Source organism: Pongo abelii, chromosome 5 (genome assembly GCF_028885655.2).
Source record: "Pongo abelii isolate AG06213 chromosome 5, NHGRI_mPonAbe1-v2.0_pri, whole genome shotgun sequence".
NCBI classification, from domain to species: Eukaryota; Metazoa; Chordata; class Mammalia; order Primates; family Hominidae; genus Pongo; species Pongo abelii.
This window is the reverse complement of record NC_071990.2, coordinates 131,647,136-131,669,256: the sequence shown is the minus strand read 5'-3', so window position 1 is coordinate 131,669,256 and position 22,121 is coordinate 131,647,136. Positions and strand designations below refer to the sequence as shown.

Here is a 22,121-nt window from a genome sequence, read left to right as displayed (position 1 = left end):
TATAATTAATTTCTCTCTTAAAACATTTTCTTTTTCTACTTACTGGGTACATATATACCTTACAGCTTTGAAAGCTATGAAATAGCTTTGTGTGTTAGATTTCTTTGGCTTAGAAATAAAATAGAATTAAAGTTGTGCAAAAACTACCTAGTGAGTCAAATGTTAAGAATATTTACTCAGTTTCTTTGGATTTATCTTACAACACTTACTGATGGTTTTTTACTAGGCCTGACACATAATGATTTATTGCATAAATACTAATTATTTTATAGCCTTTTCCACAGATGTTTCTCTCATGATAGAAAATTGAACAAGACAGCAAAAGTTGAAGAAAAATCTTGACAGTTAATTTCATTCTACATAGAGTGCAATTACTGTCATTAGCAGGTGGCATATTTACTAATACTGTGAAGTTTTACAAGTAAGCTGCACACTTGGAAACATGGGGCAAGGTTGCATGGGTGAAACTCTGCCTGCTGATTGACTGAGACACATGCCTGAATGCTAAGCTAAGCTACTGTTTAAGTTTCATAGGGGGTACATCATTTCCAAGTCAACACTTGACGACAATAGAATTGGAAATGAGGATGATTGGGATTTGGTATGAGGAAACACCTAGCATCTAACACAACACTGTCCAATAGAAATATAATATGTGCTGCATATGTAATTTTTAATTTTCCAGTAGCAGAAATTTTTAAAAAGTGGCAAATGGAATTAATGTTAATAGTATATTTAACTCACTATATGCAAAATATTATTTCAACATGTAATCATTCTTAAAAATTTCTAATGAGATATTTTACATTCTTTTTTTGCATACTAAATATTTGAAATACAGTGTTTGCAGCTTACATTTCAATTTGGGCTATCTCTGGGGGAAAAAGAAAAGCCAGGTTCAGTGGCACATGCCTGTAGTCCCGGCTACTTGGGAGGCAAATGCAGGAGGATTGCTTGAGCCCAGGAGTTAGAATCCAGCTGGGCAACATAGCAAAACCCACTCTTCTATTAAAAAATAGTAAAAATGACAATAAAAATTGTTAAAAATTAGAAATATCAATTTGGGCTAGTCACATTTCACGTGCTCAGAAGCCACATGTGGCTAGTGGCTACCATACTCGACAGCTCAGACAAATACACCCTTTGGGTAATTAGAGAATGAGTGAGACGACAATCTGCAGAGAACACTATAGTTAGCAAGGAGTATGTCCAGTTACTTGCTGGTGATGTTCAGAAGCTACAGTCCACAATCTTAGGTATGGAACCTTTATTTACATAGTGCCTTTAAAGTAGATTTTTCATAGGATATTTATAAGAATTATTCAGGGACCAGATGCAGTGACTCATGCCTGTAACTCCAGCACTTTGGGAGCTGAAATGGGAGAATCCCTTGAGCCCAGGAGTTCAAGACAAGCTTGGGCAACATGGCAAGATACCATTTTCTTAAAAAAATTTTTTTAAAGAGAATTATTCAATTTTCATAACAAGATACTCTCTTTGTAAACTTATTCAGATTGTGGGATATAGAACAAAGTTATCTTTATAAAAGTCAAGATGAGTTTTTATTCATTTCTGGGAGATAAAAAAGCTATAACTACATTTTTAACCATGCCGTCTTACTACTTCAAAAGCAGTCTCATTCTTCTGTTGAAATCAAACTTAGAAATATTCTCCTCCTTATTTCTGCTCCAGCTGTCAGCTTAAACTAAAAGTTGGCTAGAACTATGCTCTGCTATTACAACCAACTCTGTGAGAGCTTAGGTTACTGTGGTGTTGGAGTAGAGACCACACTCTATGTTGCCAAAACTGGTGTGGTAAAGGAAACATAGCCTACGCTCTTTATACAATTTGTTTGGCACTAACTCAAGTTAATGTTCTGGTTAATTTATGCTGATTCCTCTAAAGTCACACATCTCACAGGTGAGTCCTACACTTCCCTTCAGTGTGTTTCTTGGCCTGAAGTGATCTCTTCGTGCTTCATGTCTTCTTTCTTTGATTCCTCCTTGAGCACGGCCCTCCATTAACTTTGTCTGCTGAGACAGACATCTCAAAGTCAACAGTCAGCAGCTGTTTCCAGCTGCTGTTCTGTAAGATTCAGACATTTCTTACTCACTAGTTCCCTCATTTCAACGTGCACTGTTAAAGAAATCAGCCTGTTAGAGAAGTGGGGAACTACCCTAACAGAAACCTGCACACCTGGGCATCTCTGTGCTTGGAAAAGTCACTTCCCCTTTGAGGGTCTCAATTTGCCCATCAGTAAACTGTGAGGCATGGACTAGGTGGTTTCTAAGTTCTTTCCAGCTTTTAATAATATATAAATCATTAACAGTATATCTAACAATATATAAATCTAACAATATGTAAATCATTAAAATGGTGAGAATTTTAAATTCTGATGTAGCCTTCTAATAATTAGGAAAATCACTTCAGTCTAGAATACAACCCACCAACACTGTGTTAATCCCATCAGTCTGATCAGGTGGAAGTTCTCTAGAAACTTTATCTTCATGATTGGGTAAGAGTTTTGGAGGAAGTAGTACATTATAAATACAGTAATATCTAAATGTCAATATCAGCAATTATATAACCTACTATATTTCAGTAGATGAAAGAAAGCTGTTTAGATAATTAAAATATTTTTTCTGTACTTTAAAAAATTAAAATGTTTTCTTAAGAAATTGTCATTCTATGCATTTGAGACATATAGAAGAAAAAATATATATGTAACATATATGTAGTTTATGAGACAAAATAAACACTGTTAACCCAGCATTTAACTTTAGAACTAGAACACTGCCTGCACCATTGTGTGTGCCTGAGTTTTCCTCCCCTCTCCTGTCACCTGCCTTTCCAACACCACGGGCCTCTAGAAGTAATCACTACACTGAATTTTATGTTTATCATTCACCTGTTTTAAAAATAAATGACACTGTCACATATGCATGAATTATTAAGGGATATATTGCTTAGTTTTGCTTGTTTTTTTTTCAAGCACATATTTTATTTGAATAAATCCTCTGTGGTCCATTTTTATGTTCAACAGTTAAAAACATATACAAACAAAGCTTGAAAGTAAATGAAGATCTGACGTATCTGAAGCTTAAAGATTTTTTTCTTTTTCTTTTTTTTTTTTTCTTTTCACCACCTTCCGCATTTTACATTTGAAACTCCTTGGCTTCGTTGACAATCCATTATTCTGGTTCTCCTGCTCCTATAATTTTCTCCCTTTCTATAAATCTAAATCTAGATAATTTATAAGAAATATAAATCTCTATCTCTGCATTCACAAGTTTCCTAGCTATTTTTCCAACCTCAATTAAAAGATTTCATCACCTTTAAGTCCCAACTTTAAACCCTGGCCCTCTATGGTTTTCCACAATCTTCAGATTCGCTCTGCTAAGCATTCCCATAACATGCTCTCCCCTTCCTGTCTCTCCACCCAGAACTGTCCTTTCTTCTTTCAAATTCTATTATCCCTTAAAATCTGATCAGTTCCTCGTCTTCCACGAATTTTCCTTCACTACCCCAGCCTAAAACAAATTCTAGTTTTGCTTGTTTTTGAGGTTTACAAAATGATACGAAAACTATATGTTGGCTTTGATAAGTTCCTTTTTTTCACTCAATGTAATGTCACTGGAATTCATCCAGGTTGTTCAGTTGAGTGTAGTTTATTCGTTTTCCTGTTGGTTTAATCTATTGTGACAGGCAACCAGTTTATTTGGCTGTTCTCTTCTTAACGGATATTTGATTTGTTTCCAGTGTTGGCTGTTATGAACTATGCCGCTGTGATTATTCTTGTATGTGTGTCTTGAAGCATATGTGAAGCTTTTTTTCAAGGATTTATACTTAGGAGTGGATTTGCTGGCTCACTGGCTCACAGGGTGTGCAGATATTAAACTTTATAAGACAGTGCCAAATTATTTTCCTGGATGATTAAGCTCCCTGAGCAGCACTTGTTAATCATCTGATTTCTTTTCCACTCACCCCGCCCCCATGCAATGCCACCACCCAACTTGCAATCCGTTGGGAATACAATGGTACTGTGTTTGGCTTCCATTTTAGTTATGTATGAGGGTGATCATCTTTTCATATGTTTCTGAAATATTCCTCTTCTATAAAGTGTCTGTTCATGTCTTTTGCCTATTTTTCTATGAAGCTGCCCTTTTTTCAATTTACTTGTAAAAATCCTTTGTATATTCTGTATTCTACTCCTTTACTAATTATATCTGTTCCTTGCCTTTTAAATTTCTTTCTGGTGTCTTTTGACAAGGAAAGACAAGGTTGCAATTTTAATGTAGTTAGAGTTATCAATCATTTATCTTATGATCAGTGCTTTTGAGGCAGGAGAATAGGGTCTGGAGGCAGGAGAATAGGGTCTGAAGGCAGGAAGCCTAAGGCCAATTTGCACCAACTTCCTAGAACTGAATCAAAAGGAAAACCCCAACTTTCCACGCCCAGGTAACAAAAGGATCAGAGGCTACTCCCTTTGCAACCTCCCACCCGCCTCTGTGTGGCAGACGAAAAATGGAAAGTACCTCTGCATTAGTCTGTTTTCACACTGCTGATAAAGACATACCTGAGACCGGGCAATTTACAAAAGAAAGAGGCTTATTGAACTTACAGTTACACATGACTGGGGAGGCCTCACAATTCTGGCAGAAGGCAAGGAGGAGCAAGTCACATCTTCTGTAGACGGCAACAGGCAGACAGAGAGCTTGTGCAGAGAAACTCCCATTTTTAAAACCATCAGATCTTGTGAGACCCATTCACTACCATGAGAACAGCATGAGAAAGACTTGCCCCCATGATTCAATCATCTCCAAACTGGTCCCTCCCACAACACGTGGGAATTATGGGAGCTACAAGATTAGATTTGGGTGGGGACACAGAGCCAAACCATATCAACCTCTGATTGGTCCCCTCTTGCAACCAATCAGACTGGTAGCAGGCCTGGTCTTTATTTGCATTGGGATATAACTTTGTTACTTCACTTCAGCCTCTGGTCCCTTCCCACAACCAATCAGACATTTGCATAGTGTGTAATTTTGTAACTTCAGCCACTGATTGGTCACCTTCCACAACCAATCAGACTGGTCATGGGCCTCTCCTTTATTTACATAGGGTGTAAACTGAGTCACCAATGGGAAACCACTAGAGGCTATTTAAAACCCAGAAAATTCTCTTGAGCAGCCAGCTTGAGCCTGCTCCCACTCTGTGGAATATACTTTCATTTCAATAAATCTGTGTTTTTGTTGCTTCTTTATTTCATGGCTTTGTTATGCATTTCTTCCAATTCTTTGTTCAAAATGCCAAGAACCTGGATGACTTATAGTCAAGGCCCTCCACTGCTAACACTTTTAGGAAATCCTTTCTTACCTTGAAGTAATAAGAAATATTTCTATATTTTCTTTAAATTTTTTTAAGTTTTTGCTCTTAAAATTTAACTTCTTAAGCCATATGGGATTTTTTTTTTCCTTATGGATAGAAAATTTTCTTGCACCTTTTAGAAAATAGTCATTCTCTTCCTCAGATTCATGATGCCATCTCTGTTGTTTCCACGGCTCTGTGTCTAGAAGCTCTGCTGTTTTCCACTAGTAAAGTCATCTATCCCTGCATCAATACCAACTTCCTTACTTAGATAGCTGTAAAATGTCTTGATACTTTCCCATCACTGCTTTATTATTCTTTAGGAATGCCTTGGTTATTCTTGAGGTTTTTAATCTTTCAAATGAGTTTTAGAATCAGCTAGTCAAGTTCTGATAAAAAAAAATTGTGGTTTTTGATAGGTTTGGGATTTTGACAGAAATATTGAATCAACAGCTCTACTTGGAGAAAGATGACTTTCTTACAATATTGAATCTTTCTAGCTGTGAACATAATAGACTATCCATTTATTTGTCTTATTAATATTTTATAGTTTCATAATTTTCTTAAAACTCTTCCACATTTTTTGTTAGTTTTATTCCTAGGTATCTTATAAGGTTTTTTTTTCGCAATGTAATTTTTTTTTTTGCAAAATATAATTGTAAAAAATTCTATTTTCTATGTTAGTGTATGTTAGAATATTTATCTTGTATTCAGTTGCTCTGAAAAACTCAGTTGTAACAAATTATATATGCATGATTTTAAGTTTTCTCTTGAACAATCACATCATCTATGAATATTGACAATTTCGTTTCTATCTTTTCAATTTTTATACCTTTTATTTTCTTATCTTACTACTCTGACTAGAATTTCAGTATAGGCTAAGAGTATAATAAAGCATCTTTATGTTGCTTCTGATTTTAAAGATTATTCTTTTAAAACTTCACCATTAAAAATCATATCTGTCAGGCGTGGTGGCTCATGCCTGTAATCCCAACAATTTGGGAGGCCAAGGTAGCAGATCACTTAAGCCCAGGGGTTCAAGACCAGCCTGGGCAACATGGCAAGACCTGTCTCTACAAAAAATACAAAAATTAGCCAGGTGTGGTGGCATGGCCCTGTAGGCCCATCTGTTGGGACAGTTGATCACTTGTGCCTGGGAGTTTGAGGCTGCACTGAGCTGTGATCACGCCACTGCACTTCAGCCTGGGTGATAGAGTGAGACCTTGTCTCAAAAAAAAAAAGTTATGTTAGCTCTAGGTTTTTGGTATATACCTTTATAGGTTTTGAAAATTTCTCTTATTTTGACAAAAGTTTTTTTCTTTAATCACAGAGGGATATTATAAGATACTTTTTCTGCATTATTTGAAATGGTCATGTTTCTTCATCTTTAATTAGTTAATTAATGCAGTATATGATGTTTACATGTTTAGATAATCCAAGTAAAATTACGGAACCGTTGTAATTTTATTATTATTTATTTATTTATTTATTTATTTATTTATTTATTTTTTGAGACGCCGTCTCACTCTGTTGCCCAGGCTGGAGCACAGTGGCGCGATCTCAGCTCACCACAACCTCCGTCCCCCGGGTTCAAACGATTCTCCTGTCTCAGTCCCCCGGGTAGCTGGGATTACAGGAGTGCGCCACCACACCTGGCTACTTTTTTGTATTTTTAGTAGAGATGGGGTTTTACCATGTTAGCCAGGCTGGTCTCAAACTCCTGACCTAAGGTGGTCCGCCCACCTCGACCTCCCAACATTTATTATTGTTTTTGTGGAGATAGAGCCTTGCTATGTTGCCTTGGCTTCTCTCAAACTCCTGGCCTCAAGTAACCCTCGGCCTCAGCCTCCCAAAGTATTGGGATTACTGGGTGTGAGCTGCTGTGCCCAACAGTCTTACTATTCATACACCACGTTTCTCAAAACCTCTTTTCTGCCCCGAATCTTTCTATAACAATGGCCCCCAAATTGAGATTTTAGTATGATAGTATGTGAAACGTAATGGGTAAATCAATCATGTTTTCTTTTAACTTGCTACAGTTCCCTTACCAATGTCAAACCACCCTTGAGTTTCTGAGGTATAATAAATTCAAGTTAGTTGTTCCTTGTTTCTAATATCTGCAACTTTGTTCATGAACGAGAGTGACTGCACTTTTCCTCTCTTACACTGTTCTTTCAGGTTTGGGGATCAATGTCATAGAGCCTTCATAGGATGGGTTAGAGAGTATTCCTTTTTTTTCTTTTCTTTTTTCTTTTTTTTTTTTTTTTTTTTGAGACAGTCTTGCTCTGTCTCCCAGGCTGGAGTGTAGTGGTGTGATCTCAGCTCACGGCAACCTCTGCCTCCGGGTTCAAGCAATTCTCATGCCTCAGCCTCCCAAGTAGCTGGAATTACAGGTGTGTGCTACTGCGTCGGCTAATTTTTGTATTTTTAGTAGAAGTGGGGTTTCACTATGTTGGCCAGGCTGGTCTTGAACGCCTGGCTTTAGGTGATCCTCCTGCCTCGTCCTTCCAAAGTGCTGGGATTACAGGTGTGAGCCACCATGCTGGCCTCCTTTCGTTTGTCTTGAAAAATTTTGCATAAATTTGAACACTCTATTTCAAAAGTTAAGTAGATTTTGTCTGTAAAACCCTCAAGTCTTTCTTGGTATTTTCTTTGTGGAAAGACTTTTATCTTCCAACTAAATTTGTGTAAGATTATAGGAACTTCTTAATTTTGATAATTTTATTTTTCCAGGAGTTCGTTCACTTGGTTTAGGTCTTGTTAGTCATTCTGTGTTCACAGAAAGTAGATCTACTGAGGCTTTCCTATGTGCTTGTAAAAGCCTTGATATACGAGGATTGTAGGCTCCTTATCATCTTTTTCATCTTTTATAGGTATCATCTGTTCACATTCCGGTCAGCTTGACAGTTGATCAACTTTGATTTGCGTGCAGTTCAGCTGACTGTCCTCTTAACTCATATTTCTAGAAAGATATTTTTCTTATGTCTTAGATTTTCAACAAGAATAAGTGAGGTGTTTCTTAGCTGCCCCCACTCCGCCCAATGTACCCAGTTGTATAGTGAATAAAATTATTAGTTTAATGATTTAGCATCAGAAAATAACCACTGTTATTATTTTGAATTTGGATTATATGGCATGGTATTGCAGCTATAAAAAGGCATTTAAAAAGAAAAAAGATAAACAATAGTAATAACAAAAACTTAATACTTTTAAAAATATGTTCTTAATATTTTATCTTCTAAAATTTAAATGCATAGAAATGAGCAACATTTGATTCAGTGGGAACCTTCTGGATAATCTGTCTCTATATAAAAGGATAGCGTAGGAATTAAAGTAACTCTTTTAGATCTTTCAAGAGAATAGATTATAATTCCATGGTAAGTAATTAACTATCTAATTTATTGTCATTAAAGACTGTCCATTTATTAGTTATGCTCAATGTCAAGTGTAACCAGGCATGGTGATCCTCACCTTAGGAATGAGCTAAGAGTGTGCAATAACAGCCTGAAATTCAAGTTTTCATGGAAACATGGAATCCATTGATACGTTGAAAATGTTTTGCAGGAAGAAGCTGTTTGTTTTGATTCTGAGCTAGATGAACATATTAAGTGGTTCCAGCAAGAATACGTGAAAACAGAAAAGGACTGGAGAGAAATTGACAAGAGAATGAGCCAAACTTTGGAAATAAGAAGAAAGATGATTGGCAGCCGAACGCCTCTGAAGGACATTCTTAAACTGTTTCCTTTCTTGAAGTGCCCTTATCAGGTATCTTTATTCACTATATATATATATATATATATATATATATATATATATATATAAACACACACATATACACACATATATTTTAATATACATATATATATATATTTTAGACAGAGTCTTGCTCTGTTGCCCAGGCTGGAGTGCAATGGCCTGTGATCTCAGCTCACTGCAACCTCTGCCTCCCAGGTTCAAGCGATTCTCCTGCCTCAGCCTCCTGAGTAGCTGGGACTACAGGTGTGTGCCACCACACCCAAATAATTTTTGTATTTTCAGTAGAGATGGGGTTTCACCATCTTGATGAGGTTGGTCTTGAACTCCTGACCTCAGGTGATCTGCCTGCCTCAGCCTCTCAAAGTGCTGGGATTACAGTGTCCAAATGGATTTTTCCCTCTTTCCTTTTGGAGTGGTAACAGGACAGCATAGCAAGACAGTGGGGGTGAATCTCAGTGGGGTGTGAGGCCCAAAGGGCTGCAACTAGAGCCATTTGATAGGAATTTCAGGAAGCAGACCCTCCCCACCCACCCTCTTTCCTAACCCCGAAAAAGGAAAAATTAAAAAAAAAACAAAAGAATTTCAGTAGCATATTCAGATAATAGGCAGTAGCTGCCTTCAGAACTAAAGAGTTCTCTGTCATTGGACATATTGTGGAGGCTGGCGGATCATCACTTAGGGGTATTTTGACAATGTGAATCATTATCCCCTTTCATACTTTTATGTAATCAAGGTAGTTTATTAAGGAACTGTTATTATGCATCCTTACTAAAAATACGTTTCCTTTATGATCCCAAATAATTTCATAAGTGTTCTTAAATATATATGAAATTTAGGGCCGGGCATGGTGGCTCACGCCTGTAATCCCAGCACTTCGGGAGGCTGAGGTGGGTGGATTGCTTGAGCCCAGGAGTTCAAGACCCGCCTCGGCAACCTGGTAAAACCCCATCTCTACTAAAACTACAAAAATTACCCGAGTTTAGTGGTGCGTGCCTGTAGTCCCAACTATTCTGGGAGGCTAAGGCACGAGGATCACCTAAGCCTGGGGAGGTCAAGGCTGCAGTGAGTCATGACTGGGCCACTGTACTGCAGCTTGGTGACACAGTGAGACCCTGTCTCAAATTTAAAAAAAAAAAAAAAAAAAAAAATATATATATATATATATATGAAATTTAATGGGTAAATCAATCAAATACCCTTCCATTTAGTTCACTTAGAGTGGCCATTCAAGGGTCTTTCACAATTTTAGTGTAATTTTTGGTGGTGGTATGTAATGAAAGATCATCAAAGGTTTTACCCGAGAACATATTTCATGGAGAAATTCTGTGTATTCAATTAACCAAATTAAACATGAAACATCTACATATTTTTCTTCTGAACAAAGGGAAATAAGAATTGCCTGTAAGTATTATTTTAATAGTAACATAAGTAGCAAATATCTGAATGCTCCTCTGTAACAGCATGTTCTCAGTGCTTTCCATGGATTAATCTATCTAATCCTCTCAGCAACCATACCGTGGCTTTCGCTTGTTTCCCCTTAATCTTCAGGTTGTTAGGAACTGTAATAGCCAGTCATCTCTGGCTGTTAGAAAAGTATGCCAAATGGACACACCTGCAAAACACAGTTTTAAAGCAAAAGCCTGTCAAACTTACGGTCTATACACTCCTTACATGTAGGGAGCATGTGTTAATATTAACAGTTCCCAAAGTGCCTAGCAGAGCACCACATGTGACACAGCAATGTAATCTTGATTTTGTGAATGCTAAATGAATTAGTGGAGGTTGGTAAGGCTGTTGTGATCACTAATGTCGTAACCTTAGGGGTCTTCACTGGAGTGCGACCTACAAAGGCTTAGTGATGAATATAAATGGACTATGTTAAGCAGCTTTTCAAAGAACCATTGGTGACAGTAAGGTGGAGGTCTGTCATAGCTTGTGTGAGGAGCAGAGAGATTTCAGACCTGATGCTGTCCCCTGTGCTTTGTCCAGGCCTCCCGCTGTGGCATAGGTGTATCTTCCACACCATTCCTCAAGTATTTCACCCTTTATATCCAAAATATGGAGTATGGTTTTTGTAATGACTGTACTTATTGAATAGAGTTGCCTATTGATTGTTTTATTTATTTATCTATTTATCTATTTATTTATTTATTTATTTAGGCAGAGTCTTACTTTGTCACCCAGGCTGGAGTGCAGTGGCACAATCTTGGCTCACTGCAGCCTCTGCTTCCCAGGTTCAAGTGATTTTCCTGCCTCAGCCTCCCAAGTAGCTGGGACTACATACAGATGCACGCCACCACGCCTGGCTAATTTTTATATTTTTAGTAGAGATGGGGTTTCACCATGTTGGTCAGGCTGATCTTGAACTCCTGACCTCAGGTGATCCAACTGCCTCTCAGCCTCCCAAAGGGCTGGGATTACAGCTGTGAGCCACTGTGCCCGACCTGATTGTTTTAGACAAAACAATGAATCATTTTCGATTTTTCCAGGAAGTACCTCCCTAACTCAGCCCTGTGCAGCTGGGATTTCCAATTTATAAAACCCTTGTGTGCCTCCTAAAATAAAAGCAACTTTGACCTTGCAAATACCTAGTTAACAAACGATCCCGTAAGAGGACAGTTCTCCCTGCACCAAACCACCCCCACCGCCTGTTGCTCCTGCCATTGTGAAAACACTGAGTGCTTAGGGAGCTGGTGGAGACAGGGTGGCAGAACAGTAGTAGCTGGGGTGGGGGGTGGTCCTGGCTGTTAACACTGACCCCCCATCACCTCCATGCTCATTAACCTCCTACCTCAAAAAACTTTCTTTCAACAGAGCATTTAAAAATTCAGAATGTAACAATTTACTTTATTAGATTATCTAAAATATTATCAACTAGGAATGTGTTACTGGGATCTACTGGATGTTGCACAAGACAAGTAGCAGGGAGTTGAGAAGGAAAATACCAAACACAAACTGAAACCCTTCCCCAAATTTTCCAAAAAATCCTTTCAGATGCCATAGTTTCTGCCTTCCCGAGAAACAATTTCAATCATCATCTCTTTAAGTGAAGTACATGAGAATCGCCAGCTAATAAAGTCTCAAAAAATTAAAAAAATAGGCCAGGCATGGTGGCTCATGCCTGTAATCCCAGCAGTTTGGGAGGCCGAGGTGGGCGGATCACCTGAGGTCGGGAGTTTGAGACAAGCCTGACCAACATGGAGAAACACCGTCTCTACTAAAAATACAAAATTAGCCGGGTGTGGTGGCACATGCCTGTAATCCCAGCTAGGGAGGCTGAGGCAGGAGAATCGCTTGAACCTGGGAGACGGAGGTTGTGGTGAGCCGAGATTGCGCCATTGCACTCCAGCCTGGGCAACAAGAGTGAAACTCCGTGTTAAAAATAAATAAATAAATAAATTTTAAAAATAAAGAATCTGAGTTTGGTTTTGGCCCAAATGGAGTAACTGGTACTGGTCTAGTCTTCCCACTGTTAACAGGGATAAAGCTGGAAAAAAAAAATGTATGAGGCAACTGCACTCAGGCATTAAGGTACAGGCATTGCAGGACCCTGATCCTTGGTAACAGGGAAAGACATAAGATGAGCCTCAGTTTTGTGCATGGGTTACTTTCTAGCTCACTGTACAGAATGGTGGGAGGCAAGCAGCATGTGGAGGTCTCACGGAGCTGTACAGGAAGAGATTAAAGTTGAAGAATGATGAAGCAGCTGGCCTTTGTAGGACAGGCACTGGAGGAAAGTGGGCTGGGGCTGAAGTCTACACACGGATCCCCTGGGGATCTTTGGCTGAGAGCGGAGACTTCACACAGTGTTGCTAATAAGAATTCAGGCTAGGTGTGGTGGCTCACGCCTGTAATCCCAACAATTTGGGAGGCTGAGGCAGGCAGATCACTTGAGGTTGGGAGTTTGAGACCAGCCTGGCCAACATGGTGAAACCCTTTCTCTACTAAAAATACAAAAATTAGCCGGGTATACTGGCACACACCTGTAATCCCAGCTACTCAGGAGGCTGAGGCGGGAGAATGGCTTGAACCTGGAAGGCAGAGGCTACAGTGAGCCGAGATCGTGCCACTGGACTCCAGCCTGGGCTGGAGTGAGATTCTGTCTCAAAAAAAAAAAAAAAAAGAATTCTGGCCCAGTATGTAGAGACCCTGCAGAACACCTCAGCATTCATCTGAGACTCCAGAAAACAATGCCTCATGAGTGAGAACCATGCCTAAGTTTGAGCCAGGACCTTAGCTAGGACTAAGGACAAACAACAAAACAGAATTGCCCAAAGAAATGATAAAATCAAGTCTGACAGGACCAGAAGATCGACCAGTAATTTATCTAACAGAACAAAATTTAACACCCTTTAAAGGAACATAATTTAATCCAGACTCCCCACTAGTGAATCACTAGAGGTTACAGTGAGCGGCACCATTCCCATTTCCAACTCTTGGTTCCTGGACCCATGAATTCTGGCTATGGAAGAAACTGCACTGTATGCTGGATGCTGATTCAGAGCTTATACAGCCTGGGAGAACCTTGTCCCAGCCCCACAAGGTATTGCCACCTAGCTGGTGCTGTAACTGAGTCTTCAAAAGGCCACTCCACCAGTCTGGCAAGCCAGCTGCTTCAGGACAGGATGGTAGGGAAGAGGATAAGACCAGTGAATTCCATGTATCATCACCATAGGGAATCTCAGCAGAGAAATGAAATACACGCACACACACACACACACACGCACACACACACACACGAACCAAATTGAAATTCAGAGCTGAAAAGAACAGTTATCTGAAATTAAAACATCACCATGTGCGTAGGCTTAAAAGCATATTGGAAAATGAAAAGAAAGGAGCTGTGAATCTGCAGATAGATTAATAGAAATTATCCAGTCTGAGTAACAGAAAGAAAAAGGATTAAGATGATTAATTTGTAGGACATAATCTCGGGTTGTGAAAAGGGGGGCTTTCTTTTTGTTCCAACTTTTAGGTTTAGCAGGGGATACATCGTGCAGGTTTGTTATATAAGTAGATTGCATGTCGTGGGGGTTTGGTGTACAGGTTATTTCATCACCCAGGTAGTGAGCATAATACCCGATAGGTAGTTTTTCGATCCTCACCTTCCACCCACCCTCTAATCTCAAGTAGACTCGGGGGTCTATTGTTCCCTTCTTTGTGTCCATGTGTACTCAGTGGTTAGCTCCCACTTATAAGAAAGAACATGCAGTATCTGGTTTTCTGTTCCTGCATTAATTTGCTTAGAACAATGGCCTCCAGCTACACCTACGTTGCTGCAAAGGACATGATTTCATTCTTTTTTATGGCTGTGTAGTACTCTATGGTGTACATGTACATTTTCTTTATCCAGTCTGCTATTGATCGGCATCTAGGTGGATTCCATGTTATTGCTATTGTGAATAGTGCTGCAATGAATATATGTGTGCATGTGTCTTTCTTTATATTCCTTTGGGTATATACCCAGTAATGGGATTGTTGGGTCAAACGGTAGCTCTGTTTTAAGTTCTTTGAGAAATCTCCAAACAGCTTTCCACAGTGGCTGAACTAATTTACATTCCCACTAGCAGTGTATAAGTGTTGGAAAGGGAGGCTTCTCTGTGGCTGACCATTCACAGCTGGGAGCTTGGCTACACAGACGTTTGTGCTCATAAGTAAATACACTGAGATATAATGGGAGCCAGGTATCTCACCGTTGAAGAGAGTTAGAAGCTTGGGAAGCGGAAGGTTAGGAAAAGCCCTGTGGTATTGGTTTGGAATTGAAAGTATCAATGTGAATTCATGGTTTTAGTCTTTATGTATGGCTATTTAATATTTACATATATAGTTATTGGTGTTTCTGGATCAATGGGTGCCTGTGTTTATGTAAATTCAAACATTTCCTAGATTTCTTCTGTGAGAAAGTCTAAAGCAATAACATCTCTGTAGCAAGTAGCACACCAGAGCTGAAATCTTGTTTTTTTTTTGGTTGGGTTTTTTTTTGAGAGAGTCTCACTCTGTTATCCAGGCTGAAGTGTCATGATCATGGCTCACTGCAGCCTCGGCCTCCCAGGGCCCAGGTGATCCTCCTACCTCAGCCTCCTGAGTATCTGGGACTACAGGCATGCGCCACCATGCCTGGCAAATTTTTGCATTTTTTGTAGAGACAGATTTCGCCATGTTGCTCAGGCTGGTCTCAAACTCCTGGGCTCAAATGATCCTTCTGCCCTGGCCTCCCGAAGTGCTAGGATTATAGGCATGAGCCACAGTGCCTGGCCTGAAATCTTAGTTTTTAAAGGCCCTTCTTCATGAAAAGGAATTAGGGTTCGTGGAGAAATAGCTCACTACAGGGGAGGGGGCAAAACAAAAATGAAAACAACAACAACAAACCAAGACGAGTCAAGACAAGTCTGAAATACTGTGTAATGCCAGAAATGAAGGAAGTGCTTGCACACTAATAAGGATATGCCAAGAGGGCATGGCAGTCTGTTTGAAGCGACTCCTACTGGCCAAGTCTGGGCAATTCGAGCAATTCTATAAATAATGAAAGGATCAGATTTGTAACCGTTTGGGTAAAATGGGAATTGATTAACCTGTAGTGATAGAAATAAATAAGTAAATATATGTGGAAGAAAATAAACTATATCTTAAAATAGAAAGCCAACTAATCCATGTAGAAAGAAAGGAATTAGAAAAGTCACCATTTGGCAACTATTATAGTAGTACTTGATTCAGGCAAGAATCATTAATGGATGTGGAATCTGATGAATCAAAGTTATACAAGGAATAAGATATTTACATAAACTCAAGGTATCTCCTGTAAAATACAACATATATAATTTTACGTGGAAAAACCTGGTGAATTCCATTTTAAATCAAGTAATAAAAGTTATTATCTCCAATACTGGGACCAGTTACCATTTTGTGCTTCCAGATGCAGTGAGAAATACTAATATTCTTGCCAGAAATGCATATATCTTGAAATATCATAAAACTTCCGAGGAGAAATGTTCTACAAAGTAACTGGCCTCCACTTTTCAGAAACTGTCAAGGAAACTAACAAGTTGTTTCAGACTGGAGACTAGAGAGGCGTGGTATCTAAATCTCATGTGCGATCCTGGATTAGATCCTGGACCTGTTAAGAATATGACTGGAACAACTGGCAAATTTGAATGGAATGTGTAGTAGATTTTCCTGAATTTGAGTACCCTTGTATTTAGGAAATACACAATGAGGTATTAAGGAATAGTGGGGCATTATGTCTACAGTTTATTTTCAACTGGATCAGAAATTGGGGGAAGTTGCACAGAGGGCACTTGTAAGTTCTATTTACTATTTCTGCAACTTTAATGTAAACTTGAAATTATTTCAAAACACAAGAAGTTAGAAAAGAAATTCTTAGGCTACGAGCCCAGAACAGTGGGTGAACTTCTTCTTCTTCATCCTTCACTTCACATCTTCCTGCTGAGAAAACGGTTTTCTAAGGGTATTAATCTAGATTAGTGGTCCACTGTGGGTTGCCTGGTAACAAAGCCACTATGCCTTATGCATTTCAGCTTTCTGACAGCTTAATTTTCAGACCTAATCTCTAGGCAATTTATGATCTACCAAAACATTCAAGGAACAATGAGGCCCAGTGGGTAGTATGTGATTGTTCTTTATAGTTTTAGGAAAAGCAATGACTAAATTAATTCATAGGAGTGTGGGTGGCTAATAATCTGGTAATGCCACTCTGTCAAAAACAAGAGGGGGAGTGGTGGTGGAATCCTCTGAAGGGGAAGAATTCAGGCAGTGGTAGGATGGGGTAGTTTGAGAAAAGGGACTTCCATAAAGTAAACTGGTTTTGCTTTGACCTTGTAGTCAAATCTGCACATACATTGTTTCTTTTTCTTTCGAGACAGGGTCTCACTACGTTGCCCAGGCTGGAGTGCAGTGGCACAGTCTCAGTTCACTGCAGTCTCGATCTCCCCGGGCTCAGGCAATCTTCCCACCTCAGCCTCTTGAGTAGCTAAGACTATACACGTATGTCGCCATGCCCAGCTAATTTTTGTGTGTTTTGTAGAGACAGGGTTTTTCTGTGTTGCCCCGGCTGGTCTCAAACTCCTGGGCTCAAGTGATCCTCCTGCCCTGGACTCCCAAAATGCTGGGATTATAATCATGAGCCACCATGCCCAGCCATATATAGTTTTTCACTGTTTACCTCTGTCTACTCTTACAGTGTTTCTAAAGCACTCTCCTTCCCCTAAATTTAGGATACTATGGTTAAGTATTTTTCAGGAGTTGCTTCCTAAGCAGTTTTGTTCTTTGCTGCTTGTTGAACAAGACATAACAATGTAGTCACCTAAAGAAATGTAAGATCTTAGAATCTTAGCTGGGTAACCCAACTAGCCTACATATGCATATACCCTTTGAATCCTCATTTAGTTAAGTCTGCATCCAAAGTTTTAATTCTGTAGGTTTAGAAATTTGCCATGCTCATTATTTATCATTTCAAATTCATTTCAGGCTTTCCTTCTTTTCTCCTCCCTCATCCTAAGGCTTTAATTTTCCACTAAAACTTCTAAAATATTGAGTACTTACTGTAAACCAGCATTCAAAGCTTAATTCTAAAGGTTTTATGTCTTTACATTCTATACATTAGCTTTTCTTGTGATCTGATGTATCCACTGCTTTCTTCTTTTGTCAGATGTTCAGAGAATTCCAACTTCTTACAAGAACAGATATTTATAAGAAAACAAGGCATATTTTGGAATCCTATTCAGAAAATATACTGACTTCTTTTTCAGTGGTGGACAATCCAATCAATATTGTATTGCAAGAAAAAATGAAACATTACACAGATGAAGACATGTTGAAATGTTAGTAAACCTTGTGGAGTGGTGTGATTTCGTCTGTTATCTGTCAGAATATCTAGAAAAGTTATGCTTTGGTAGTCAGTAAAATTCAGTAATTTACATTTATTGAGTTTAAAAAATATATTTAAAAATTAAAAATTTACATTACTAAAATATATTTAATAATAATTTTCAATATTTAAGTAATAAGTGGAACAGCTGGTGGGAAAAAAAGAATTTTTCCAATTGGGGAGGAGGAGAGGTATAGATTTTAAAAGTATACTGGATATTGTAAAATTATATTTAGGGAACTAGTAACCTGTTAATTTTACAATACAAATCACAAGGGGCAGCATAAAATCTTCCTGGCTGATGGACACACAGTAAAGAACTCTTGTCTTCTCCTGGCAGTGCTCTGGAGGGCAGATACGAGATTTTGAATGTTTTATTAGAAGAGGGTATGGTTTAAAAAAGTGTGAAACACTGATCTAAGAAGGCTAGTTTGTTTTCTGTCCAAGGTAACAAAAAATCCAGATATTTCAAGACTAGCTTAGCTTACAATTGCTAAAAGCTTATTTTTACTTCAAATGTTAACACATTTGCTTTGACAGACATGAAAATGACAGCCACATGTTTACTCCTCCCAGATGTTTTTGGGGATGATCCCAGCCTTTTTGTCATCATGAATGAACAGGTGTGTAGTATGTGAATGGCCACTAGTTTGACATTTTACATCTTCATGCGATTATTTATATTATTTAATTTATTTATATTTTTGAGATGGAGTCTCACTCTTTTGCCCAGGCTGGAGTGCAATGGCGTGATCTTGGCTCACTGCAGCCTCCACCTCCTGGTTCAAGCGATTCTCGTGCCTCAGCCTTCCAAGTAGCTGGGATTATAGGCATGTACCACCACGCCCAGCTAATTTTTGTATTTTAGTAGAGACGGGGTTTCACGGTGTTGGTCAGGCTGGTCTGGAACTCCTGACCTCAGGTGATCCACCTGCCTTGGCCTCCCAAAGTGCTGGGATTACAGGCATGAGCTACTGAGCCCAACCGCGATAACTTATTTAAAAGCAAAGTTGGTGGTCTATTTTGAAGTATGTTTGTCGCATTTACAAATATGCTACATTGCAACAAGCCGATTTATTGTAATACCATGATTAAGTTCAGATCTGTTTTATTATTTAGCTATTTTACATATCATGGTAATGACTCCACTCTTTTTTTCAGGTGCAAGTGTCCACACCTGTGTTGGAAGTTAAAAACCCTTTCAACATGGAGGTCTGCGAATTTTCTTTATATTTAGAAAGGGAAAGGCTCACAAAGTTGGACGACTGTGTTACAGCCTTGGCTGCGCTAGTAGCTGCCTTTCATGTATTTGGGATTGAGTGTCCAAGAAGACTGTCCCAAACCTTCAACTTCCTAGAAACGTTGATTTTTGATATGCATAGTCCTTATTTTCCTTCTTTGAAAGAAAAGGAAAACGAAGTAGGATTTCAGCACCCAGTCACTTAATAGCATGCCAAATATTGTATCGGAATTTACCTCTGGGAAAACTGAAGCTTCATAAGGAATTGTTTTGATTTAGGGTTGTGGTAGAGGTAGGTATGAGAAAATCATCTTGTATTACAGATGTTAATGAATTTCAATGCTTTCTATCTTTACACTTAGATATTAAGTAAGTTCTTTGTGAAATTCTGTAATAAAATTCTACTTCATTAAAGAGCTGTTGATTTGTTTTGAGTTTTTAGAAATTCTGCAGTTGAAGTTATATTTTCAGAGGTGCTTCAGTTTTTTTGAAATACACTGTACTCAAATCCTTCAGGTTGGAGAATGGCCTTGGACTCAATTCAGCATGCCCACTTAATGCCCAGAAGCTGCACATTTATGGCCTGTGGGCTGTCTCTTTGGTCTGAACATCACTTGAGAACATTTTGAACTTGCATTGAACATTTCAAGAAGGGACACATACTCTTCTCTCCCTCAGGGGATCTGCCTAGCCCCAGGAGATCTGGTTGTCTTTAATCGCTTGTTGAGAATAAGGGCTGCGGCATTTTTGAGGTCTCCTCCTTGCTGGCTGATCTTGCTGGTACAGTCCTGATGTCTGTGACCTGTGTTCATCTGCTACTGCTTCTCGCCTTGGAAACACAGTGACTCATCCTGCGTACCCAACTGGCTACTGCCCAGAGTCCAGTTCTATCTGTTCTGCTCTTAACAATGGCTGCATAAGTACTTTTTGGGTCTAACAAGACTCAGTGCACTCTCCCTCTTTCCAACTATTTCACAAGGTAAAAACTATAGTTTAAGGTGCCCCTTGATGTTATTATCAAAATATCAACATTACTTATGAGCTTTGAAAGATAGACCAGGGCCTTTTGGGAACAGAAAAGGGATTTAAAAGTGTGTTAAAATACCTACACAGCATAATGGGATGAACATTTCCTGGGTTACATGATCAAATTAATTTTTTTTAAGTTTAAGAAAGGTTCATGTGGGCCGGGCACGGTGGCTCACACCTGTAATCCTGGCACTTTGGGAGGCCAAGATGGGCAGATCACCTGAGGTCAGGAGTTCGAGACCAGCCTGGCTAATACTGTGAAACCCTGTCTCTACTACAAAAACAAAAATTAGTCGCGTGTGGTAGCACATGCCTGTAGTCCCAGCTACTTAGGAGGCTGAGGCAGGAGAGGTGCTTGAACCTGGGAGGTGGAGGTTGCAGTGAGCCAAGATCGTGCGATTGCACTGCAGCCTGGGCAACACAGTGAGACTGTGTCTCAACAAACAAACAAAAACAAAAGTAAGGTTCATGCAAACTATTGAAGAAATAGTTTTACACTACCCATCTCTGGAAATAACTGCAAAATATTTATTCTATCACTGAAATGACAACAGCCTGCTAGATACCTTTCTCTCTATAAGGACTGTTCATTAAAACGCTAAAGCCAGTGAGATAAAAGAAGTCAAAGAACAGTTGCCCATTTCTACAATCACTATTAATTAACTAACTACTTACATCAGAACACAGGCAGAGTCATTTCGCCTAACCTAAGTTCCTATCCTCCAGTACAAATTTCTTCCCTTTCACTAGAATGTACCTTTAGTTTCTTACAAACTTTCCTTTATTTCCTCAAATTACTCCTTCTTCCTTTTAGTCCTTTATTCCCAAATAAATTTACCAAGTTCTTACAGATTCTTTTCCTTATAAGGTATACATCCCTATGGCTGAATTTGAATGACAGCCTCTCTCAGGCCAGGACAGGATGACAAGGTGAGCTACAGGGAAACTGCAGTGAAGTTTGGCTCCAAGCATGACACAGACATGGGCTGACCTTGAAGGTAGATTCAAGCCCATTTTATTGTCTTTCTCAATGATGTATCTATCCCCAGTGCCCAGCACATCCTGACACTTGCTAAATTCAACATTGCTTCACCAACATACCCTATTATTTTATTTAGGGGCTGAGTCTACTGAATCTAGAAGTTGCCGAATGGCAGCCTGAGGACAAATATCAACCTGCAGAAAGGCTGTATTTGGCTTGCGCAGTGTTTTCAATTTTTAAAAAAAAATGCCTTTAGACTGGAAGGTCCTATCAAGGTCTATATTTTCTATTCCTCCCTTTTCTCTCTTTTATTTTTTTGAGATGGGGTCTTGCTATGTTGCCCAGGATGGTCTCGAAATCCTTGGGCTCAAGAGATCCTCCTGCCTCAGCCTCCTGAGTAGCTGGCATTACAGGGTTGAGCCACTGAGCTTGGCTTCCACCGTTTGTCTTACCCTAAGCCTGCATCTCTCATTTCAGAGATCTCCCTACAATCACGGTGCCCTATATTCTCTGTTAAAACTTAGACTACATCCCAGGGATGGAGTGGTGAGAGTTTTCACCTTCTTGAGGTACAGTGAATTCCTCACCACCCTACAGATGCTTAATGCCTTGCCTCTAACATGTAACAACATGTTGCATATAGAATGAGTGGATGTCTTCAATAAGATTTAAAAAATTGGCCAGGAGTGGTGGCTCATGCCTGTAATCCCAGCACTTTCAGAGGCCAAGGCAGGCAGATGACCTGAGGTCAGGAGTTCAAGACCAGCCTGGCCAACATGGCAAAACCCCATCTCTACTAAAAATACCAAAATTAGCCAGCCGTGGTGGTGGGCACCTGTAATCCCAGCTACTCAGGAGGCTGA

At 39.2% G+C, this 22,121-nt stretch overlaps 1 protein-coding gene across 7 annotated transcripts in view; it reads left to right on the top strand.

Moving 5' to 3' along the window:
• SAMD3 (sterile alpha motif domain containing 3) overlaps positions 1 to 20,432 on the top strand; it is a 218,340-nt gene extending 197,908 nt beyond the window's left edge. For 6 of the 7 annotated variants that reach the window (XM_054558158.2, XM_024249072.3, XM_024249071.3 and 3 more), the window contains 4 exons: positions 8,932 to 9,132; positions 17,789 to 17,960; positions 18,548 to 18,630; positions 19,169 to 20,431. In XM_054558158.2, the coding sequence (XP_054414133.1) occupies positions 8,932 to 9,132; positions 17,789 to 17,960; positions 18,548 to 18,630; positions 19,169 to 19,453 (741 nt within the window). In that variant the 3' untranslated portion in view covers positions 19,454 to 20,431. Of the gene's footprint in view, positions 1 to 8,931; positions 9,133 to 17,788; positions 17,961 to 18,547; positions 18,631 to 19,168 lie in introns of all 7 variants that reach the window. The other variant, XM_054558160.2, reaches the window with a different exon arrangement.
• Positions 20,433 to 22,121: the final 1,689 nt, after the last annotated feature.